The sequence below is a fragment of the Penicillium malachiteum genome (genome assembly GCF_028827825.1).
Source record: "Penicillium malachiteum strain IBT 17515 chromosome Unknown utg000004l:1.0-4883003.0:1.0-4884900.0, whole genome shotgun sequence".
In the NCBI taxonomy this organism is placed as follows: Eukaryota; Fungi; Ascomycota; class Eurotiomycetes; order Eurotiales; family Aspergillaceae; genus Penicillium; species Penicillium malachiteum.
Window position 1 is genome coordinate 2,125,392 of NW_026643097.1, and position 12,893 is coordinate 2,138,284.

A 12,893-nucleotide genomic window follows, 5' to 3' on the forward strand; every position below is an offset into this window, starting at 1 on the left:
CCTGTGAGTTGTATATATCTCCCAAGCGGTTTGGCAATGAAAGCGTACGATACCCAGTTTGGTCCAAGTTCATATATATTGTTATCTTCTAGCTTGAAGTGAAACTTGAAGTTTGCGAGGAGCTGGAGCTCTCTCGGCTCAAGTCCACGTGTGCTCTTTTCAAGTGAACAAAACACTGTACTAGTGGATATATAATTATCAAGTTAAGCTGGTAGTTCTGCACTTGTAGTTGAGCTCCCCAAGCTGTGCAGATCTGGTCTTCGTTCGGTGGTTCTGCCGTCGCCCGTAAAATTCAAGTTCCACCGCCAAACCATCTCCGTCCAGAATCTCAGCTTGTCGCAAGTAAAGTTGATTATTCCCAACTTTGCTCGGAAAACTTACACCATGTCGGGCTTATTGGGCGCTGGATATGATTCCAGTGATGATGATACCACAGGCATCTCCAAGCCTACAGTGACCCCTGCAACCAAGGTGGTCGCTGCACCAGAAGTTAATACAGAGGTTTGGTTCCCTACGCTCATTCTCGAGCTTTTCTTCTCGGAAATGGCCTGAATTGCCTTTCTCTTGATGTATAGATAATACTAACAACCCCATAGGATCAGGCGCACATGCAGATGACCCTCGCGAATTCCTCCTCGAAAGCCCTGACCTTCAACGCCACTTACGATGACTTGACACGGCCTGCTCAAGGACCCGCAAACCCCTTCAAAACTGACGGCGCTGGTAATGGAATCAAGCGCAAGAATGTCCCAACTGGATATGCTGAGGAAGGCTCTATCAGCAAGTCTACCTTTAATACTCAACACCGTACATTCCAGAGCTTGGGATACACCCGCAACCCAACTCTACCGGATCAGTTCGTTGGAAATATGGACAATGTCGCACAGTACGGTGGGAAAGATATCATTCAGATGAAGCCTTCTAAACAGTCATCTGCTGCATGGCGCTCTAAGCGCCAAAAGAAGGGCGACTCAAGCATTGTCGAGGGTGAAGGCGCGTACCTAGGACCATGGGCGAAATACCAAAATCAACAGCAATATGAAGAGATTGAGGTTGGCTCAGACGAAGATCGTGAATTGGCCAGTGATGAGGAGTACGTGGAGGAGGACGATGACGCTTCTGCTCCCGCCCCGCTCATGCCAGCCATGAGCAAAGAGGCTACCGATTATGCGGGCGACTTCTCCAAGGAGGAAACCACAGAATTCCATGGTTCAGAGCAGTTCGATTACCAGGGCCGTACATATATGCATGTGCCCCAAGATCTGGACATCGATCTCGGCAAGGAGCCTGGCAGTATCAAGAATTACGTGCCCAAGAAGCTCGTTCAAACCTGGAAATCACACACAAAGCCTATCACCTCGCTCCGCTTCTTTCCCAAATCAGGACATTTGCTGCTTTCCGCTGCGGCAGATGGCAAAGCCAAAATCTGGGATGTGTATCACTCTCGTGAATTGCTGCGTACATTCTCAGGACACTCCAAGGCGATCTCAGATACCGATTTCGACCCAACAGGAAAAACCTTCCTCACTGGTTCATACGATCGTCAGATCAAGCTGTGGGATACAGAGTACGGAAAGTGTATCGGTCGGTTCTCAACAGGCAAGACGCCACACGTTGTACGCTTTAACCCCAGCCCCGAACACTCGCACGAGTTCCTGGCCGGTATGTCCGACAAGAAGATCGTGCAGTTCGACACTCGCTCTGGGGAGCTGGTTCAAGAATACGATCATCACTTGGCTGCCATCAACACCATTACCTTCGTGGACGATAATCGCCGATTCATCTCTACGTCAGACGACAAGTCGTTGCGTGCTTGGGAATACGGCATTCCTGTTCCTATCAAGTTCATTGCGGAGCCTTACATGTTTGCGCTTACTCGCGCTACGCCCCATCCCGAATGGGAAATATGTTGCGTTCCAGTCGGGTGATAACCAGATCGTTGTCTACGGCGCAACTGATAAGTTCCGACAGAACCGCAAGAAGAGCTTCCGTGGTCACAATAACGCTGGCTATGGTATTGATATCAAGGTTTCTCCTGATGGTCAGTTCCTTGCCTCTGGTGATAGCGGTGGTTATGCTTGTTTCTGGGACTGGAAGACTGGCAAGATGTATCATAAGATTCTTGCTGGTGGCAAGGAGGGTGGTGCTATTACCTGTCTGGACTGGCATCCACAGGAAACTAGTAAGGTGGTTACTGGTGGGTTGGAAGGTGTTATCAAGTACTGGGATTAAGGGTCTTTTGATTAGTTATGCATGTGTATACCAGCCTCATGGCGTTGACAAAATCCAATTGTGGTAATCTTTATTACTGGCACTCTTGAAAGAATCCTCTGTGGTAATGCTTAAATTTTGAACCTGCGATAAAAATCAATTTGGCCAAACCGATGCAGGAAATATACTAGGAATTCTATAATGCAAAGCTAGAAATAAAACCAGATGCAGGTGAATCTGTGAGGTCCAAACTTTTTGGGCTTAAAGGTCGAACCTTGGAATATTGCTATCCCTTCAAGTTCACCTATGCACAATGCCTCTCCATAGATTCGTCAACTGCTTCAAGCCACACCCGAAGAATCCCGCAGGCCGAGCATGTCGAGGAAAATTCCACAACAGCACGGCCAAGGCACCCACGCTCACAACCAAAGCCGAGGTAAGACCAATACCTAGCATCTGACTCTGCTCCTGCACAGCACGGACGACCTCCGAGTAGCGCTGGTTACTAAAGCTAACACGCGCATACTGGGTCTTCCATCCCAAGAAAGGGAGTCTTCGGTCAATAGTCTCTTCGACCATCTTCCGCAGCTTATAAAGTGGTGACTTAACACCCCATCGCATCTCCACATAATTCTCTTTCGAGAGATCATTAATCGCATGTGTATCATCGCAACGCTCATTTGTGTATGCCTGGAACGCAGCTTGTCGACGCACGCTACGTGTATAGACGCTTGTATCAGTATCATACACACCGTGCTTATCTAGCTGCTCGAAGAGAACGCGGACATCTTCCAGTCCGGCGTTAAGGCCTTGTCCGTAAAAGGGAAGGACGGCGTGTGCGGCGTCGCCGATAATCGCAACGCTGGAACTGTGGTGGTGTGGTTTGCATTTTATGCTTATGAGTGGTAAGTGAGGGTTCACGGCGAATTGTTCAGCGAGAGCTTGGGGCTCGATTAATTCCGGACAAACACCGGGGAAGTGTTCATCGAAGGAGGCCTGAAGGGCGGAAGGAGAGTTGTCAAGAGTGGCGTAGTGGGCAGCTGGCGCGAAGAGAGTACAAGTGAAAGATTTGTCTGCGGAAGGGATGGCGATGAACATGAATTCACGGCCTGGCCAGATATGTAGATGATTTGGAGAGATGGCGAAGTCGCCATCTTTGGTCGGAGGGATACGGAATTCGCACCAGAGCGTATCGATGTATTCCTGTTGATAGTCTACCCGGGCGAACTTCATCATGTGGAATCTGCTAGCGGAGTGAGCTCCGTCAGCACCGAGGAGGTAATCGAATGAAACCTCGATCTCTGGCACGCGGCCAGCAACGCCTGCATCATCGGCTTGAGGCGTATCGCCCGGAATGCGACGCTCGAACCAGGCCTTATTGGTACGGAAATCAGCGCCCGTCAGCTTATGGTTGAAGAAAAGCTTGACATTCGGTGTTCGTTCCAGCTCGTCTAGAAGGGCATTATTCAATGAACCACGATCAACGGCGTTAATTGCCTATAGACAAGGATTGAATTAGTATTTCTTCCGTGTAACCTGGTGGAGATCTGTTATGCATGTGCATATGTGCATACCCGTCCGTGCACGTCATAGGCTTGAGCGGCTTCCCACAAGGATCCGTTGTTTCGGCCGTGGATCATCCGTCCGTACATCGGGATCGTCTCGCGGAGGATATTGTCGATCAGTCCACTTCGATGCGATTGCTGGATGGAATTGATGCCGCGCTCTGAAAGAGCCAGGTTGATCGACTTGGTGAAGTTCAATGGCACTGTTGTCGGATCGCGGAGATCTACGGAGCGGAAATAAATAAGTTATTTGGTTTTTCTTCGGGAATTTTCGCGACAGGGATGCATGGCATAGGAAATGAGAAACAATGTCTTGAATGAATCATAGAAATTATTCCCTAAGACCTTTGGGACTTGAGAACAATTGCTCATCAGTAAGACTGGGGGACCTGGGTGATAGTGGCGGGCTATCAATTTGACTGTTTCCGTCGGCCTGCATGCCACCCCTCCATCCAACAGCCTTGGAGTGGTATTTTCTTGCTTTTGTGATCTTCTGATATCTTGGTCCCTCATTTATCGCGAAGGGCAATGACTTCAAACCAAATCGATACGTACCTCCTCGCAATTCGTATACTTCAACCTCATCGCCACGGGAAGCCGCATACAGCGCCGCTAGAGACCCCACTGGACCCGCGCCCACCACAACCACCTTTTGCTTCTGGAGACCGGCCGCCATGATGCGGGATATAGGATATCGTAAAGAACAATCGAAGGTTCTTGGAGATGGAAAACCCCGGAATAGATTCACCCCAGTCACGTGCTGCGACATCGGCCCTTACCTATTTGGGCGATCTTTCCCAATTGATCGACCGGGTAATTAGTCAGCGTAAACCCTTGACTTTGGTGCCTAAGGCGACAATATATAGACCAGTTGACTGAATACTCGTTCTATACAACTTACAACAAATGACTTCGGGATATCAGTACTCAAGTTCAATACCATGAAGTGAGAGTTTCGAAGGCTGCTGGCAATATTGGAAGAGAGCTGAATCTGAGTCGTCTTTGGTATTTAATGTTTCTCATATTTAACATACTCTCTCAAAAAACTCAAACTGAACTCATATCTTCTGAAGTAGTAACGCCGCCATTTTGATTGAGAAATATCAATGCTAACGTAAGAATTGCTTCTTCAGCGCATCTCTCTGGATTTTCCAAATAGGCTTAGAAAGCTTGACCAAGCTTTCTCCAAACGACTGTAAAATATTCTCCATATCCTCCGTGGTGGCTTCGTCCACTGAAGTCTCACCGAGATCCATCCCAAACGCTTCAGCCGTGCATGCTCTCCAGGAGCTTTTCAAATCGCGCAATAACCGACACGCCCTCTCATTATGAGGATCCACGTTCTTAGCCACGATATAAAACGAATTCCGTTTCGCATGACAAGGAACAGGTTTGAAGAGCGCGATGTTGGAAAAGTGACTAAAAGCCTCTAAAAGCCGGACAACTTGAGGTCGATAAGTTTGATGGAGCAACATGACAAAGGTTCCATCCGGCTTAATTCGCTGCAGTCCCAAGATAACCTGAGCACAGGAGAGTCGAGTTGCTGCATGCTTGGACTTTGAGCCCTCGTATCTTCCAGCCACTACCTGTCCGTCACATATTACCAGGTCAAACATGCGTCCTTCCAACGGAATGAGACTTGAAAACTGGAGCCCAGAAGAGCTTCCTGGCGAAACAAAGCCCGGGGATCCCAACTCGGCAGAAAGCATGGCAATATCCGTGAATTGAATCTCGATATTTGGGTTTTCTGTCCATTTCTTGATAAAAATCTCATTTCCGCCTTCCTTTAGTGATAGAGTGAGACCGTACACTTTTGCAAGGGGATTATGCTTCAGCACAGTGGAGGTGAATCCTCCAGGGGCCATGCATATGTCCAGAGCTTCAAAGTCAGATCTTTCCGATGCGGGTGGAATCAACCTGTGTTTATACTGGAGCTTGTCTCCAATACTCTTCATCATTTGGAAAAAGTAAGACTTTTGTTTGCGGGCTGTCGATGCGGCCTTCTCTTTCTGGGCTTTGTAATGCTCGTCGGCATCTGGGCTCTCCCAAACCTGAAACTCATTCCGTCAATTCTCTGTTGACTATGCGTCATTTGCTCAAGGTGGTGGAACTGTTATCTTACTTCCTTTTGAACACATCTTAGCTCAGCAAAAATAGTTGACTTGGACTCTAGGAAGCCGATGATCTGTTTGTACTCCTGGTCGATTTGCTCTGGTGTGGGAATCGTCATTTTCTTTTTATTCTCTGCCAGCAGGCTTTCTATTTTTCTTGAAGAGAACACCAGGATACAGCGATTCAAAGAGGGATTGACCTATTTTTAAATACATGATGCTTGAATCTATAGACAAACGGGATGATGCCAACTTGCAACCGCATCAAAGAGAATACAAATGACGAGAGTCACAACTGAAAATTGGTAGTATTTCCCATACCAAACTCGGAAAATGCCTTCAGATGTCCAAATATTTGTTATCACAGGACCATATCTCATCTATAGGCACTACAATTGCCAGTACTCCCGAGGTTATACTGATCTTTTACAAATTGCCAGTGGGTTGGTATCCATCAACTTGAATGCTTAGTTCAAGTTTGGACTCGAAACTCATCTGATTTCAATTTGTTCAATGAGATCTACTTGATTCCAAACTTGAAGGTATAACCACCTGGTCCACCTCGGTCCTCTTATCTTTTGTTTAGCCGACGATAGGCCTGAGCACGCAAACGGAGCCAACTCCGACTCATCGCCAATATTGATTGGCCAAATTGTCGATTGGGGCGGGGGAAGTCCGCTTATCACCACGTGAATTTCTTGAATCTGATGCATTAAAGGGCGTGTTCCTTCTTCTGACTCACGAAAAGATTGTGACTCAAGACTTGGAGGTATATATCCTCTAAAGGTGGGAATCTGGGGCAATTGAACGGTGGACGCATTGTTTTGTCTCAATGGCGCCAGAAAGGACCCTCTCCGAGACCTCCCCACTGCTGGGAAACGGCAACGGGACTGCGTCTACCGGAGCAATTGACTTACCCCATGAGGAGTCAGCAGAGCACAGAAATGATGTCGACGAGCAGAGCAAGGAGCCATTTAAAGATGCACAGAAGCAGCTCAAATATATCATCCCGGCAATTTCATTAGGTGTAAGAAATTTCACTTTTGTTTCTCATTCATTTTTCATTGCTCTGCTGAGTCCATGACCCTCGGCTAATAATGGACAAATGTAGATTTTCCTATCGGCGGCAGATCAAACTATTATAATGGCCAGTTATGGCCAAATTGGTAGTGATTTAAAAGCCTTGAATTTGACCAGTTGGATTGCTACTTCATATTTCTTGACTCTGACTTCATTCCAACCACTCTACGGAAAGCTGAGCGACATCTTTGGCCGAAAAGGATGTCTACTCTTCGCTTATGCTATCTTCGGAACTGGTTGTCTGTTCTGTGGACTGGCGCAAAACATCTATCAGCTTATCGCAGCACGAGTAAGTCAAAGAGAAATTTGTTTCCAAGGGTCTGGACTAACAAGAATCTAGGTCTTCCAAGGCATTGGAGGCGGCGGTATGACTACTGTCGTCAGTATTCTCATGAGTGATATTGTCCCGTTACGTGATAGAGGTCTTTGGCAAGGAATCATCAACATAATCTGGGCTACTGGATCGGGCATGGGTGCACCCCTGGGTGGTATATTGGCTGATTACATCGGCTGGCGCTGGTATGTTATACAGTCTTTTGTGTCAATACTGATAGCATCATCTAACGAATCATACAGGGCTTTCCTAGCACAGTTCCCTCTGTGTATCGTCGCCTTTATCGCTGTCTCGTTAATGCTTAAGCTTCCTGCCCGTGAGAATGTTCATTGGAAGGATAAACTTCGACGGATTGACTTCCTTGGAGCGATTGTCCTTGTTGGTGCTGTTCTAGGTTTTCTGGTTGGCTTAGACCGTGGCAGTAATGTGTCATGGACTATGCCCTTGACTGTCATCTCCTGGGGATCTCGGTGGTCTTCTTTATTCTCTTCGTCTTGGTCGAAGTCTACATCGCGGCTGAGCCTTTCGCACCGGGTCATATCATCTTCAATCGCACATTTTTCGCCTGCTATTGTTGCAACTTCTTCAGCTTCGGAGGTTGGCTTGCAGCATTATTCTATATCCCGCTGTATTTCCAGGCTGTTGATGGTGTTTCAGCCACCATTGCTGGAGTGCGCCTCTTACCGAGTATTCTTACTGGTGTATCCGGATCACTCTTTGCTGGTGCTATCATGAGGTGGTCCGGAAAGTATTATTGGTTGACTATAGCGTCGTACACATCATTGACAGCTGGCTGTTTTCTGATCTACCTGTCATCAGGTGGCGCTACTACTAGCCTTATCGCTATGATAATTGGAATGTGCATGTCTTCTTTTGGAAATGGTATCGGCGTCACTACCACTTTGATTGGCTTAAGTGAGTATTCACCCTTTGATCTCAGAAGCTTCATCTTGTTAACAAATGCATAGTATCAAATGCCACCGTCGAAGATCAGGCAGTTGTTACTGCTTGTTCGTACCTGTTCCGATCTCTAGGATCGGTGATTGGACTTTCCCTATCGTCCACCGTTGTCCAACAATTGTTGCGTGAGCAGCTTCGGATTGATCTGCATGATAGTAAAAACATTGATGAGATCGTTGCTGGCGTGAGAGAAAGCCTTGATTATATCAAGCGTTTAGATCCAGATATTGCCAATATTGTCCGTCACTGCTACGGCTGGTCCACGAACAAGGGATTTGCCTTTTTGACAGGAGTGGTGTTTTTTGCTCTCTTCAGCGCTTTCTTCATTAAGGAGGCAAAGCTGAATCGATAGTCGGTATGCATAATGCATAAGCTTCTGACAATCAAAGAGCTTCAATATTGGTCTTCCAATGTCAAGCTACCTTGATCAGTTGAATTCTTGCATGAACTCAAGTTGTATAAGTTGACACGATGACATGACTGAAATGGATGCTTAGAATAGCACCTGGGCAACACTCGTGTATGTTCTGCACTGGAAGGCATGGGTAAAATTTGCTCATCATTGAGCTGGGAGATATTGATATAGCTTTCGGGTAAGCCATTATGTATAATCGCAGCTAGAATGAAAAAATTGAATACTTTCCTTGAAACAGATACTGGTAATGTTGAAGTTGGGTGTTGATCAAGTAGTGCCTCAATAGCGTGGTGTTGTGACACCTAATTTCTGGGGCTCCGCTCCCGTGACGTTTCACCTGCAGGTGCAATTCGAACTTCATGACACATCAACTTCCAAGTCAACAGGAAGTGAGGCATTGAGTCTTACCGACTTCTCTTTAACTTATCTACCTCATGAAACCCCTTGAAAACTATGAATGCCATCATCCCGTGACGAACCTTCCCCCCCAGCTTTGACCAGCTCTATCTCCGCCATGTCCGAGTCGCGGTCCGGACCAGTCTCACTGGCGCGGTACCGGCCGATTCTATACCTATTCACCGGTGTCGCAGCTGCATATGCCCTTCTTTACATTCATAACAATGTCGTTTCACCTAATACCTCTGGCGCTTCCCTCCGCCGCCGCGGCGCCGTGCGCCGTACCAGCAGAAGAACCGAGGCTGAAGAACTGGGGATCGTCGACACACCCTCCTATCGAGCAATAACCCACCTGGAACAACTGGAGCGTCAAAATGGAGTCTACGGTACATTCCGCATCGAGACCGAGGATGGGCGACGTGTTGAAAGCGGTCTGCTTCCATCGTTGCTCGCAACTCGCGATCAACTGATGGAGGAAGTTGGCGTACCTTCAGCTCATGCTGAACGCATGCGCGAGATGATGGAGGACACATTCTTAGAATCGTTCCTTGCTCTTGATTTCCCATCATCGCATATTGTTTCAGAGGGAACAGCTGAACGGACATACCTGATGGAGCAGCTGCAGCGACGAGGAATCTCCCGAGCCGGAATCGAGCGGGCGCTTGTTCGATTTAACGCCGACAATAACTATGGAGATGAGTTGCGGATGCGAAGACAGAATGGCGAGCGCGTCACTCTGTCAACGTCTACATTCCCCGAGCTCGCTCCGCCTCAGAACCCAGATGGTGGAGAGACCGTTGTGGATGATCAGAGTGTTTTCTCATGGCGAGATGGAAACAACGACTCCTCTCCTACAAGAGAAGGCCAGAACTTGCTCAATCTACTCTATCATATTGCGGAGGATCAGGCACGACGAGATGGATACATCCATCGGGGTGTTACTTGTAACAGCTGTGGGGCCATGCCTATTCAAGGGATCCGTTATCGCTGTGCGAACTGCATTGATTATGATCTGTGTGAGACCTGTGAGGCAATGCAAGTTCATATCAAGACGCATTTGTTCTACAAAGTTCGAATTCCTGCTCCCTTCTTGGGCAACCCACGCCAGTCGCAGCCGGTATGGTACCCCGGTAAACCCGCAATGCTTCCACGAAGTCTGCCTCGGCCTCTAGCAAAACGCCTGGCGCGAGCAACGAACTTTGAAAACACAGAGCTCGATGCGCTGTGGGATCAATTCCGCTGTCTTGCCAATTATGAATGGGCGGATGACCCGAATAAGTTGTACATGGCAATTGATCGCAAGACCTTTGATCGATGCTTCGTCCCCAACACTTCTATCCGACCACCTCCGCCGAGTCTGATCTACGACCGCATGTTTGCGTTTTACGATACCGACGATAACAATCTGATTGGATTTGAGGAGTTCCTCAGAGGCTTGGCCAGCTTAAACAATAAAAGCAATGATGAGCGCATGCGACGTGTTTTCCGTGGATACGATATTGACGGCGATGGCTACGTCGAGCGTAAAGATTTCCTACGCGTTTTCCGGGCATACTATGCACTCAGTAGAGAGCTCACCAGAGACATGGTCGCCGGCATGGAAGATGACTTCCTTGAAGGCGGAGCTCGAGATGTTGTTCTTGGTAGCCAGCCCATTAGTTCCGCATTCCCTGGCAGCATTCCCGCCGGCGAAAGATCACGAACTGGCGAAGGCAAACGCGTCAACATCGATGGTGACATGGAAATTATTGACAATGAAGGTATTCTCCGACAAGACGGCCCTGACATTGGAGATCGGAACTTGGTAATAGGAGATGCTGCCGTCCGGGAGCAATTCGGTCGGACCAGACCACTGTTCCCATCCACATTGCAGCTTCCCAATACCCGAATTGTGGCCCGTCCGATTCAGCCTGAGCCTACCTCCGCTCAGGTTGGAGAGGATGGAGACGGTGATAATGAAGAAGGGGAGGAGGACGACGGTGAATCAGATGCGTCGGGATCGTCAGTTGCTAGTGGAGCTTGGCCACCCCCGGAACACATCCATGAAGAGGATATCATTGAAGCCCTCGGAACGTATGTACCCCCTCAACAAATCACCGACCCGATCGATAGGGCTCGTGTCATGACAACTGTGCTCGACAGAATGCGCGACAATGATAGCCGGAGATACGACGACGCTCGCCGAAGTGGAATCGACGAACGATGGAGACGCCGTGCATTTTACACCGATGAAGAGGATGGCGCTACAATCCCCGAAGGCTACCAGAGAGACCCAGCTTTTGACGACCTAAGTGACGAAGATTCAATGGACGACTCGCCAACCATGGACTCACACCCACCATCCCCTCGCTCACGCTCCTCATCCAAAGTGCGATTCGAGGATGACATTGCCGATGAAGAATATGATATCAGATCTAACCCTTCGACATCCTCCCGAAGCATTCCTGTGGGCGAACGATGGGGTGGCTTTGAGATCCCAGAAGTTGAGAGAGACGTTGGCAAGGAGATATTGTACCAAGTTACACAACAAGGCTTCAATGAACTACTCGATCTCCTATTTAAGCCAAAGGAAGATGTGCTAATGGAAGCTTACCGAACACGGGCGGATCGCAAGACTTGGGCCCACGAGATTGAACAAGTGCAGAAGATTTCGCCGCCCGAGCCATCCATCAAGGAACCCATCCACGCAAGAGATGAAGAAGAACTAGAGGCTATCACAAGTGATAGATCTCTTGACGATCTATTACAGCGCGCTGGCTACGGCATACAAAGCCCAACTCTAGAGGCTGTTGACTCGGGTCTAGTTTTACCACCTCCGTCTGCCGAAGCCATAGCATCAGATGATCATCTCCTAGCTCCAGATCTAACACTTACTGAATACGAAGATCGAGAATATCTTTTAAGTGAAGAATCTGAAGTCTACCACAATGCCGAAACCGAGTCGCTTGCGAGTTCTGATTTCCAAGAACAAGCCCAGCTTCCTGAACCCGCTTTGGAGGAATCTACCCAAGAAGCCGCCGAGTCAAGCATTGAAGGGAATCCTGATTATGATCCAACTCTCCCTCAGTTCCGACCTGATACATACACAATCCGGCCTCGTCTCTCATTCCGCGCCGAGCCAGAGATAATGACCGAAGCTCAAGATACAGACATCTCACCTCACACCTCTAATTCCGATCTTCCTGGTCGTCTTCGCCTTGAGCCTAATGGTACCACATCTCTCCCGGCTCCGTCCTCACCCCACTCAGCTTCTCCAGAGGCAGAAGCGACAGCTCCGAAATTACCCCCCTCTCCCATGCAGCCACTGCCCCCTCCTAAAAAGTCCGCAACTCCACCCCAAACTACCAGTGTGCCCCGCCGACCTTCTCCTCGAACTCTTGCACGATGGGCTTATCTCAACCAAGTTGAGCGTGAAGCTAAAGAACGTGGTGGCAATGGAGCAAGACTCAATCTAGATGAGTTCTCGCGCCGGATGTCCGCTGACAAGAGTCGCCGACTGGCCTTTGTAGCTAGTTGGATTGAGATGGCCAGCTTTTAGATGAGACTTTCTTCCCTACAATGTACATTATCATCACAGTTTCATAAAATCAACAGCGAGATATTACTTGGCCGGACTACGTTTTCAATTGGCCTGTCCCGTTAGCAACACCAGACCTCCAGGTTCTTTCAAACTTGAATGTTCTAAGGTCTACACGCTTCAATATCCTGCACAACCGCATGCAACAACCTAAGTGATCATCAGAATAATAGTTCTTTTTGAACAATCTTGGTATCTAAACCCGAGGCCTTGCATTTTGTAGTAGTACATACTGCATGCCCTG

General features: G+C 48.3%; 5 protein-coding genes across 5 annotated transcripts; 3 read left to right on the top strand and 2 right to left on the bottom strand.

The window, feature by feature from the left end:
- Nucleotides 1–384: 384 nt before the first annotated feature.
- On the top strand, nucleotides 385–2,232 carry N7483_008928 (WD40 repeat domain-containing protein; the record flags this gene model as incomplete). The annotated part of the gene is made up of 3 exons (XM_057092355.1): nucleotides 385–501; nucleotides 597–1,913; nucleotides 1,972–2,232. The coding sequence occupies 3 exons, from the start codon at nucleotides 385–387 to the stop codon at nucleotides 2,230–2,232; spliced, it is 1,695 nt and encodes a 564-aa protein (XP_056943529.1).
- A 279-nt stretch (nucleotides 2,233–2,511) lies between these two features.
- bna4 (kynurenine 3-monooxygenase) lies at nucleotides 2,512–4,452 on the bottom strand (the record flags this gene model as incomplete). The annotated part of the gene is made up of 3 exons (XM_057092356.1): nucleotides 2,512–3,708; nucleotides 3,786–4,000; nucleotides 4,332–4,452. 3 exons carry the CDS (start codon nucleotides 4,450–4,452, stop codon nucleotides 2,512–2,514), a joined length of 1,533 nt encoding a protein of 510 aa, XP_056943530.1.
- Nucleotides 4,453–4,885: 433 nt separating this feature from the next.
- On the bottom strand, nucleotides 4,886–6,006 carry N7483_008930 (uncharacterized protein; the record flags this gene model as incomplete). Its single annotated transcript, XM_057092357.1, has 2 exons — nucleotides 4,886–5,827; nucleotides 5,899–6,006. 2 exons carry the CDS (start codon nucleotides 6,004–6,006, stop codon nucleotides 4,886–4,888), a joined length of 1,050 nt encoding a protein of 349 aa, XP_056943531.1.
- A 713-nt stretch (nucleotides 6,007–6,719) lies between these two features.
- Nucleotides 6,720–8,613, top strand: N7483_008931 (putative MFS multidrug transporter; the record flags this gene model as incomplete). The annotated part of the gene is made up of 6 exons (XM_057092358.1): nucleotides 6,720–6,914; nucleotides 6,999–7,256; nucleotides 7,308–7,486; nucleotides 7,544–7,898; nucleotides 7,940–8,216; nucleotides 8,270–8,613. 6 exons carry the CDS (start codon nucleotides 6,720–6,722, stop codon nucleotides 8,611–8,613), a joined length of 1,608 nt encoding a protein of 535 aa, XP_056943532.1.
- A 577-nt stretch (nucleotides 8,614–9,190) lies between these two features.
- N7483_008932 (EF hand domain protein) lies at nucleotides 9,191–12,610 on the top strand (the record flags this gene model as incomplete). The annotated part of the gene is made up of 1 exon (XM_057092359.1): nucleotides 9,191–12,610. One exon carries the CDS (start codon nucleotides 9,191–9,193, stop codon nucleotides 12,608–12,610), a length of 3,420 nt encoding a protein of 1,139 aa, XP_056943533.1.
- Between the last annotated feature and the right edge of the window lie 283 nt (nucleotides 12,611–12,893).